The sequence below is a fragment of the Mytilus edulis genome, chromosome 8, assembly GCF_963676685.1.
Source record: "Mytilus edulis chromosome 8, xbMytEdul2.2, whole genome shotgun sequence".
NCBI lineage: Eukaryota > Metazoa > Mollusca > Bivalvia > Mytilida > Mytilidae > Mytilus > Mytilus edulis.
This window is the reverse complement of record NC_092351.1, coordinates 10986769-10998784: the sequence shown is the minus strand read 5'-3', so window position 1 is coordinate 10998784 and position 12016 is coordinate 10986769. Positions and strand designations below refer to the sequence as shown.

Genomic DNA, 12016 nt, shown 5'->3' with positions numbered 1-12016 from the left:
ACTAAAGTTGGGTAGAATTCTTTTTGCTAAAACCCAAGAGTTAAGGTCTCCCTTCCAATTTGATATTTACGACCAATGCTAGAATATGTTCGTTTGTTTCGATTCATGTTTACCTTAAGTGTCACGTATAGAGAAGTTTGTCTAAGCCTGAATCTCGATGTTCAATTTTGTATCGGAATCACATCAGTTTTGAGTTCTTGACAATATAAATGATAGATACATGGATATTTATTGAAATGTAGTGTGTATTAAGAATCATAAATACTTTTACACGTTTTTGTTTAAGACATTCAATTTTAAATAGTAATATCATTTGAGCCTTTTGTTTTTATTGTATGTTTGATTTCTTTCATCTTGAGATCATGGATAAATGTCCAATTCATTAAAATCCTCTAAGAAACTTGTCACAATTTCGGAGGAACCCGACTCCAATCCCTAGTTTATCCGTTCCGTCCCTTTCCAAATAACCTTCACCTTGTCTAGATTTGTTCTAATACCTGATAAACCTGCTGAGTAAAAGTTCAAACAGTTACAGCCCAAAATGAAATGAAATGAACATAACATTTTTATGTTAAACTCGCACAAATTTGTTTTTATTTCAGACCACCTTCAGCAACCTATCAATTGTACTGTTCACCAACTAGACGGTGCTAATAGTGGCAATGAAACCATACATGATGAACTCTCTTTCAACACAGAAATGACCACAAAAAGAAGCAGCACACAAGCCGATTGCGGTGAGTCAAAGAAGAAGCTAGTTATCAAATCAATATATTAATTTTGATATTTAACCTATAATATCGATTTATTAAAGGTGAGCAATCAAATCAAATAAAATATACAAAGGAAAAGTAATGTTACAATATCGACCCGGATACTGTTACTACAAAACTGAAGTTTAGTATGTACTTTGAGGATTTGGTTTATAATTGGATTAAGGTTACTGTAGTTTATTGATAAATAAACCTCGTAAATAGATTAGGAATAGACAAATCAAGATTACTTACATAAACTAATGAAATCGCATAAATTCAAAAAGAGACGCGGTGTTGACAGTTGCGAAAACTTGTTGTTCCAAAAAGTATTATCACAAAAAGTACTAAATTCCGTGGAAAATATAAAACGGAAAGTGCTTAATCAAACGGCAAAATCGAAAACTCAAACACATCAAACGAATTGACAACAACTGTTCAAACCAACCTTTCATTACAATACTCGTAAGGACAAAACGTCTGAAAATTCAATTCATTTTATACATGCATATGAAATGAAGTTGAGACAATTATTACAAAATTTAAAGCATTGTTTTTCTTGTTACGAAAAGGGACACTTTTTTCGCCTGTTCTTGTTTTAATATCACTGGCAAAAATTACAGGTACAAGGTATCAAAATTGTAGCGAATACACATACTTAGCAAAAAGAGCAGTGGAAATCTTACAATGTTATAATGGACTAAACAGTTTAATAATTTGACATCATGTACGTCTTTCTACAAACCTAAATATGTGTAGATATATGCGTTTAACTGTCGCAGCATAACTCAACAGATGAAGTATTCTCTTGAAAAAGTAAAATCTATGGAAACGTCTCCGACGTTCATAAAAGTTATGTTTTAATAATGAGCAAAAAAAATATGTTACAGGCAACCATTTCTATAAAATGAAAAGATAAATAAAATTGAGAATGGAAATGGGGAATGTGTCAAAGAGACAACAACCCGACCAAATAAAAAACAACAGCAGAGGGTCACCAACAGGTCTTCAATGTAGCGAGAAATTCCCACACCCGGAGGCGTCCCTCAGCTGGCCCCTAAACAAATATATACTAGTTCAGTGATAAAGAACGCCATACTAATTTCCAAATTGTACTTGTTTTGTTAGTGAATTATATAATAAAGTAGCAAAGATTGGCGTCCAGAATATGAACCAGCATACAAAAATTTAAGTTATATAAAATGGATAAATTTGTTCTGCTAAAAATGTCAAACGCTATCAGTATTAAATACCCGAAAAAGATAGGGTATATCAGGGTAGGACTGATGGCTGACTAAAGAGTAGAATGGGGCTGAATATTGAAATACTGCTTTTTGATAAATATTCCTAAAGTAATGAACTAGAGCAGTTCTCGCTCGGAAACACACTCCATATTCTAGTATATTATAAGGTGCATGGACTAACGTCTATTTGTTCCATATATTTGACCACATTTAACCAATCATCTGTTATACGATTTTAGGGACTTGAGTTCAAGCAGGGTGCAATTTGATTTACAGAATAATGAATCGTTTGGTCGGATTAACAATATTTATGCATGCTTCAATATGGATTCAAAATTAAATTGGTGTAACTACATAGTAAATATGTATACATCTTCAAAATAAACAAAAAAATTGATTTTTTTTTCTTGATCATGAACAAATGTAGGTGAAAACACTGTCAAATATGTGCATTTTGGGTACTATCACGTTATAACAACAACATATATCACTTGCTGATTGGTAATCTCTCAAAATGGAAAAACAAGCAAGTGTCATTTTTACAAATAATCTACTAAATCAATGTATTTCTTGTATAATTTGTCCCTGTGTAAATATAGAAAAAATAATACATACACATGCGTTGTTACATTGTATATCTATCAATCAGTAAATGAGATATCTAAAATTTGTTTAAGGTACCTGGGGTGTCTAAATGTTTCTTATGCCATTTTCAATTAATTGCATTAGAATACCAAATAAAACACGATTTATGACTAAAGTTGGGTAGAATTCTTTTTGCTAAAACCCAAGAGTTAAGGTCTCCCTTCCAATTTGATATTTACGACCAATGCTAGAATATGTTCGTTTGTTTCGATTCATGTTTACCTTAAGTGTCACGTATAGAGAAGTTTGTCTAAGCCTGAAACTCGATGTTCAATTTTGTATCGGAATCACATCAGTTTTGAGTTCTTGACAATATAAATGATAGATACATGGATATTTATTGAAATGTAGTGTGTATTAAGAATCATAAATACTTTTACACGTTTTTGTTTAAGACATTCAATTTTAAATAGTAATATCATTTGAGCCTTTTGTTTTTATTGTATGTTTGATTTCTTTCATCTTGAGATCATGGATAAATGTCCAATTCATTAAAATCCTCTAAGAAACTTGTCACAATTTCGGAGGAACCCGACTCCAATCCCTAGTTTATCCGTTCCGTCCCTTTCCAAATAACCTTCACCTTGTCTAGATTTGTTCTAATACCTGATAAACCTGCTGAGTAAAAGTTCAAACAGTTACAGCCCAAAATGAAATGAAATGAACATAACATTTTTATGTTAAACTCGCACAAATTTGTTTTTATTTCAGACCACCTTCAGCAACCTATCAATTGTACTGTTCACCAACTAGACGGTGCTAATAGTGGCAATGAAACCATACATGATGAACTCTCTTTCAACACAGAAATGACCACAAAAAGAAGCAGCACACAAGCCGATTGCGGTGAGTCAAAGAAGAAGCTAGTTATCAAATCAATATATTAATTTTGATATTTAACCTATAATATCGATTTATTAAAGGTGAGCAATCAAATCAAATAAAATATACAAAGGAAAAGTAATGTTACAATATCGACCCGGATACTGTTACTACAAAACTGAAGTTTAGTATGTACTTTGAGGATTTGGTTTATAATTGGATTAAGGTTACTGTAGTTTATTGATAAATAAACCTCGTAAATAGATTAGGAATAGACAAATCAAGATTACTTACATAAACTAATGAAATCGCATAAATTCAAAAAGAGACGCGGTGTTGACAGTTGCGAAAACTTGTTGTTCCAAAAAGTATTATCACAAAAAGTACTTAATTCCGTGGAAAATATAAAACGGAAAGTGCTTAATCAAACGGCAAAATCGAAAACTCAAACACATCAAACGAATTGACAACAACTGTTCAAACCAATCTTTCATTACAATACTCGTAAGGACAAAACGTCTGAAAATTCAATTCATTTTATACATGCATATGAAATGAAGTTGAGACAATTATTACAAAATTTAAAGCATTGTTTTTCTTGTTACGAAAAGGGACACTTTTTTCGCCTGATCTTGTTTTAATATCACTGGCAAAAATTACAGGTACAAGGTATCAAAATTGTAGCGAATACACATACTTAGCAAAAAGAGCAGTGGAAATCTTACAATGTATTATAATGGACTAAACAGTTTAATAATTTGACATCATGTACGTCTTTCTACATACTTAAATATGTGCAGATATATGCGTTTAACTGTCGCAGCATAACTCAACAGATGAAGTATTCGTTTGAAATAGTAAAATCTATGGAAACGTCCCCGACGTTCATAAAAGTTATGTTTAAATAATGAGCAAAAAAAATATGTTACAGGCAACCATTTCTATAAAATGAAAAGGTGCATGGACTAACGTCTATTTGTTCCATATATTTGACCACATTTAACCAATCATCTGTTATACGATTTTAGGGACTTGAGTTCAAGCAGGGTGCAATTTGATTTACAGAATAATGAATCGTTTGGTCGGATTAACAATATTTATGCATGATTCAATATGGATTCAAAATTAAATTGGTGTAACTACATAGTAAATATGTATACATCTTCAAAATAAACAAAAATATGGATTTTTTTTTCTTGATCATGTAAAATGATCAGTAAATGAGATATCTAAAATTTGTTTAAGGTACCTGGTGTGTCTAAATGTTCGACGATAAAAGATTTTCCCGAAAATTCTGTTAAAGAATTCTAGACTACGTTTAAATTTCAATATAAGCACAGGGTCACGGACCTTGATTTTAGTTCTATAGGAATTCACGAAATTACATTTACATTACTTAGTTTATGTATGGGAGATTTGTTTTCTTAAATACTTCCGAAAAATCAAGTAAAATATATGGTTACGGACCTTTTTTTCCTTTTTTTTAAATACAAATAAAAACATAAATGGTTCTTTCACATTTATCTGCCTGATTTAAAAGATTTGTTCTGCAAATATGAAATACTTTTATGTACACTCATTTTTATGCCCCACCTACGATAAAAGAGGGGCATTATGTTTTCTGGTCTATGCGTCTGTTCGTCCGTCTGTCCCGCTTCAGGTTAAAGTTTTTAGTCAAGGTAGTTTTTGATGAAGTTGAAGTCCAATCGATTTCAAACTTAGTACACATGTTTCCTATGATATGATCTTTTTAATTTTAATGCCAAATTAGAGTTTCTACCCCAATTTCACAGTCCACTGCACATAGAAAACGATAGTGCAAGTGGGGCATTCGTGTTCTGGGGACACATTCTTGTTTTGTTTTTTTATATTTAACAATGTTTTGTTGTTGATTAAATGGTACTGATTTTAAATCATTAAAAGTAATTTTTGCAGCATGCCAAAAATATATGCTCAGAAAAAGACACCGACCTACCTAAAATGCACAAAATTAGTAAATTCTATATTTAAGAAATTTTTATAGTGGAGTTATTCAAGAATATTTATGAGGTAAGTCGAGTATTCAAATTTCAAACCTGTTCATTTATATGAAAATGTTTGATTTTATACTCTTTATGTTTTAAACGTGCTTTAAGAACAGCAAATGACGGTGCAGTGTTTTGTCTTTTTCCTTCATAATTATATATTTTGATGAATAAATACTAATACATACACTGTTTAACTATAACAATATAGCATATAATAGGTAGCTTTCAATTGTTCAATAGTTCTTTTTCATGTATTCACTCTTCTTCATAGTCTATTTCGTGCTTATTTATTGCTTGTTATTCTATTATCAATAATGCGTTATTCCTCTAAGAGTAGTGACAACTAAGCAAAAAACAGGAACACAAGTAAATACTATAACTATATTAAATTAATATCTGTATTACAGTTTAAAAGGTAGCCAAATGTTTTGTCTGAGAATGTGTTTTGAATGCACGTTTCGCCTCTTAATTATATAACAGTTTTAATTAGCGACGATCATTTGATGAATGTTGATGATTGAGACATTTAACATAAATAATTGTCGTGCAGCATCAAGGCATTAAATTTCGACATAACTTTTTTAATCTGTAGTTGTTATCATTATATTTTACCCTTTTATCATTGTTATTCGATAGATTGTTTTATTTTTATCTATATAACACTTCGCTATATTTAACATGTTTAATTTCCAAATAATTATCTTGAATACAATTTACATAAGCAAGTATACAGGTTGTACAACGATTTAACATTGTTTTTCTGTCAATTCATTCGAATGGAGATAACAATATTGTAATTAAAGTGATGACAGTATTAATTGGTGATTTGATTGTCGCAAATACCCGTTTACTGGCTCCGCTAAAGCGTCGCCGGTAGACTCAATTTGCGACCATCACATAACCAATTGATTCCGTTGGAGCTTGAAATACAACACAGTTCTCTGCTAACTACTATCCAAAATTAGACGTTTTTGTCGTGCTGAAATCACGCATTGAGCTTTGTAAAGACTGTTACAGTTTTGTTTTATGTTGCGCTGTTACATAACTTTTTGATGTTGGGTATGTTTGAGCGGTCACACACAAGTCTATTCCCGCCACATTCATCTTGTGGCCGTTGAGAGTCATTTTCACCATATATATATATATATATTTTATTGTTTTGATTAATCATTAATATGGCCATTCGTTTTCTGTTTTGAACTCCTCAACATTTTTCCAGGCCAGGGCTTTGCGTAGCTTAAGATACGATATGGGAATGTAATGTAGCATATTGAAGGAATTTCTTGCAAACCAGCTATTTAATTTATCTGTCGTAAAGTTATTACATAATAAGACGTATATATGATTTTGTGAAAACGAATAATATTCAGACGTACAATGTGGTGTGAATAAACGATAGAATCTCATTACATGTACTCTTGAATATTTTATGATTCCATATTTTTTAAATGTAACTAAACCATGTGTAGTTATGTTAGCTTATAAAACAATACTAACACAGCAATTATACATTTGGTTAGCTCGATTGAAATCAAAGTGTATAACATTGAGAGAATTTCGATATTTGACCTGATATCCTTAATGGCGTGAACTCCAAAAAGTAAAAACATAATAACTTTCGTATTTTGTCATTATATTTCTATAAAGTAATCATCATTGGCTTTCTCAAACAAACAAACAAATTAAATCATCACTATGTAATGGGAAAATAGTACAACGGTTTGCTGTACATATGCAGTCATCGAAGTTGTGGAACTGTTACCCATGGAAAATGGGATATTCATCAGCACTGCGATGTCTTCATCTGATTTGTTAAAAGTTTATGATCAATCAAAATCAAAATTATACTTTACAGATTGTTTTTTTTTGCCATTTTATGTATATTAAGAATTTATTTGATCTTCTAGATCTTGGATCCGATTCCAATTGTCTGCAAGTGCAGGATATCAATACAAATAACACACAACATCTACACGATACTGACATTTCTGCATTTGATGAAATCACAGAAGAACAGGAGGTTCTTATAGACAAAACTGAAATATTGCCCGATAAGCTATCCGTGTGTGGTAAGTTGGATTTTGTCATACAATTTATTTTCAATCTTGTTAGGTTAATATTCAGTAATTTGAGTGTATTTTAATCTAATTGATTATTTGGTGACTAACCATCGTCTAGTTATTTATTCATTATTTAATATATTTTTTATTATTTTAGAACTTAAAAGGTCATTAATATTACTAGATCTAACTACCTTACCTACAAAAGTTATCTGACACATACCTGATGTTAAACTTAAACAAAATAAAAGCAGTTTCAGTTCTTTATGAAAGAGATGCAAAATATATCAAAGGAAAAGTCCACCTCATAAGTCTCAAAAACTAGCTAACAATGCTATGGCAAAAAAAGAAAAACAATTAAAAAAACAAGTTACAGTGTACGGTTATTTGGTATGTCTCATTAGAGGAAAAGATGACGGTATTGTTGTTAAATCACTGTCGTCATTGTAATATTCCAAAACAGTAAGAGGTTGTGGTATTATTGCTAATAAGATATTTATTAATAATTAACAAAATGATGAGGTCAGTGTGTGGCCCTTTACTATGAACAAAACCCATACCGTGTTGTAAATTATAAAAGGTACATCTTCACAAAATGACAAAGTCTTCAAATGAAAAAAAACAAAGGTCTGCCTTTTAGTACAAAACAATAAACAAAAACAAATATGAGAGACAGGGAACAACTAAAATCATGTTTCCTGAGATAGTGACATGCATATTGTGTTGGGTTTAAATATGTTTTCAAATGCTAAACCCCCTCCCCCGTAATCTAGGACAGTGGTGTAGAAGCAAACAATGAGAACAAGGTGTAAAAAAACATTTAAAAATACTTGACTTATCAGATTGACACAATGCACTTATATCAACAAATAAAAGATCGATCAGACTAATTACCAAGCCTCGAGTACTCGCGGTCAATAATTTTGACTTTAATTTTATAACTAAAAATAGTTATTGAGCATTACAACACGAACGAACTTTAGAGTCAGTCTATATAAGACAAAACACCCCTGAATTACTATAGTTGCTGTTTATAAATTTCACTTCACAGACGTCAGTGCTGTCTCATCATATAATGACAAGCGGAATGAAAGCTCGTTAAAAAAAGTCGCCATGGAAAAAAGTTTTTCAGGTATTTACAATATAAATCGAGAAGGTCTTTTTTGTCTGTCTTTAACTACCAGATTAAATAAATAAATATGATCGTTGTTTTTAAGCTATCATTCACACTGCGGTTTCTTATATGCATTTTTATCACAAGGAAGCTATTAAACCAAGAGTTCCAAATGGTGAAGTTGGAGTCATCCCTTCGTAAATCTTACGGACGCCATCACGAGTTGGTTGACCGTTATAGAATAACCGTTTCACAAATGATATCGGATATGTTCCTTACGTCGTAACTACAATCCCCTTCCCTTTCATGAATGTGACCTACCGAATTAGACTATTTACCGGATTTGTAATCACATAAGCAACACGACGGGTGCCACATGTGGAGCAGGATCTGCTTACCCTTCCGGAGCACATGAGATCACCCCTAGTTTTTTGGTGGGGTTCGTGTTGTTTATTCTTTTGTTTTCTATGTTTTGGCATGTGTACTATTGTTTGTCTGTTTGTCTTTTTCATTTTTAGCCATGGCGTTGTCAGTTTGTTTTAGATTTCTGAGTTTGACTGTCCATTTGGTATCTTTCGTCCCTCTTTTATAAACTAGTATATTTTCACAAGTTTTAACTAAACTGATGAAATATAGTTAAAACTTGTGACACTAGAAGAAGGCCATTTGTTGAGCCGAAATATTTGTCAACACGATTTAAAAACAACATTTTCGTATTATAACATCTTATATCAGTACCGTTGTGCAAATCTTTAGACTGATATAATGTTTTCTTTATTTGCATAGTATCGCCTATTTTAGACGATCCGGTACATAGTAAATTTGCTGGTTGGTCTTTTTTATAGACTTTTATATATATTTACAAAATATAGAGTTAATGTATGATAGCCGTTGAAACAACTATTTACCTGTGTCCTATTAAAAGTGAGCAACTCTAGGTCGATCTGTTGATGTAAGACGTACTTGTTCTTTATGTCTGTATTCATTTTAATGATAGTCTTTAATGGGTATGTTATCTTCTATCAATGCGATTTGTATTCCATAAGGCCAATATGACACAATATAGGATTATATTAGCTGCTCATTGTCTATTCGTGTTTTTGACGCCTTTTTGCATTAAGTTTTTAAAAAAGTAAGTATATTTTTTGTGAATATAAAAATGATTTATTCATCGTTTGTTATCTTTTGATTGTTTATATGAAATTTTTTCAATTAATAATATTTTATTAGATTCTTATCAATGCTTTGACTGTTTTAGATAAAACAATTTCTGTTGTTGTCTATCCGCAAGATGTCAACCAATTTGTCGGTTTTAGTTGTCGATTCAATACATCAATGTCGTCAATAGATGGTTGCATCCGAAAAATTGAATGGTTGCACATCACGCCTGAAAAGGAAATTACATGTGACTTAGAAAATACAAAAAAGTATGGAACAGATGATCCCCAATCTTTCACAATTCGCAGTTTGGCACCAGAAGATGCAGGGACATATGTTTGCAGAGTTAGTAACATTAAAGAAACCGTAGATAGTGAACACATAAAGCTTAATGTCAAGGACTGTAAGTATCCCTAATGAATGGCATTTGAATTGATAAGTACTTAAACGTTTAAATCGATGTGCAAAGCATAAAGGTAAGCCATGATAAGAATTATTTAATTGTTTCACACAGTACGGCAACAGCTCTAATAATAGATTGAAGCATTTTACCCTTATTTGCACAAGTTAGTTTTTCTCATCACGGTGCGTTCGTCAATCATCGTTATTTGTCATCGTCCGTTAACTTTTCAAATTTTTTCTCATCTAAAACTGCTGAGATTTAAGAAAACATAATAAAATAAGCACTTGTTGCTTGTTTCTGAAATTTACTTAACACAATGTTAATTAATTTGTATAAAATGTATTCAATTTCGTAATATAGGTTTCTCAACGTATTACAAACTAACAAAAATCGACCTTACTTGACGTAGCTTGCCGTAACAAGAAAGGAATAAGCATTCATGTATTTAATAATATTGGACTATCGGCTGTTCACTTCCTTTAAACATATTTTTAAAATCAAAATATTTTTAAAACCATTTTGAGTTGTAGACATATTGTTTTGACTTGATATATTTAATATATACAATTAACGATTCAATCAACACAGAAGTAAATGTAATTTATCAATTAATTGTGGTGAAGAATACACAATTTGAAGACGAATAACAGTAATCCTATAAGAGATTTTGATAGAACATGGCATCATATCGATTTTTTAGTACATACTTTCAAAAAAGGTTTTTGTAGCACTTCGAGATGGGAGATGATGTGAATGAAACTTATCTAGATTCAGATCAAATGTAAACAGTCCTGCGCAAAAACAAATTAAAAAAATCTATGAACGCCTCATGAAGGAAAAATATGTTTTTAATCTAGAAATAAAACTGTACGGAATGGTTCCTAAAATTATTAAATGAATAGTATCGAATTGATGTGGAAATGTATGAAGAAATTGTAATGTCTTAAATAGCATCTTTTCTCCTTTGCTGTGTTTCCCAAGATAATCTGCACTTGTAAATGTATAAACACGAGTAAAACAAATATATTAAAAAAATGTGATGGTTGTATAAGACCATTCTTACTACGTTTGTTTAAGAAGTGACACTATTTAATTTCTAGATGAGATTCAACATTTTTGATATTCGTACACAAAATAAAATGGAATACGATAACTCAACGTTAAACAATCAATTAATCACATTTTGTATTTTACAACGACATTACAAGAAAAATGTTCCTGAATAAGGGAGATACATGGTGGCAACAGTAATATAACACTGGTCAAAAGTCATAAATCGATTGAGAAAAAAAAAATCCAGGTTATAATCTTAACCGAGGGAAACACATCAACCATCAGAAACAACTAAATAACGTAAACACTATAGTGGAATTAAAAACAAAAGGCAATGCAATAAACATTGACATGAACTTTAAGATAACAAATGCCATTTTCCTGACTCGGTACAGGACATTTAAAAAAATGGTGGGTTCAACCTGTTTTGGTGGCTAGCCAAACCTGACAACATTACATGACAGGAATACAGAACAAATAAATGTAAAAACATTCAGGACAGAGAAATACACAAATAAACACTACAATAGTACATTTGGACATACTAACAGCAGCATTACAACGAACACGTAAAACAACATAGGGCAGCACAACAGAATAGAATGTAGAATGCAACATTAATATTATATTTTTTTCCTGTTGATTTTTAAAAGACTGCAATTTTGATGGACATTTGTGTCTGAAAATTTTTTTTTTTAGAAATGGATCAGTTTACAACTGATCAATGTATATTTGTTT

The 12016-nt window shown here is 31.1% G+C and overlaps 1 protein-coding gene across 4 annotated transcripts in view; it reads left to right on the top strand.

The window, feature by feature from the left end:
* Positions 1-12016, top strand: part of LOC139484779 (uncharacterized) — a 46883-nt gene that overhangs the window by 16904 nt on the left and 17963 nt on the right. For 3 of the 4 annotated variants that reach the window (XM_071268739.1, XM_071268738.1, XM_071268737.1), the window contains exons 11-15: positions 603-737; positions 3353-3487; positions 7398-7559; positions 8602-8682; positions 9923-10225. In XM_071268739.1, the coding sequence (XP_071124840.1) occupies positions 603-737; positions 3353-3487; positions 7398-7559; positions 8602-8682; positions 9923-10225 (816 nt within the window). The remainder of the gene's footprint in view (positions 1-602; positions 738-3352; positions 3488-7397; positions 7560-8601; positions 8683-9922; positions 10226-12016) is intronic. The other variant, XM_071268742.1, reaches the window with a different exon arrangement.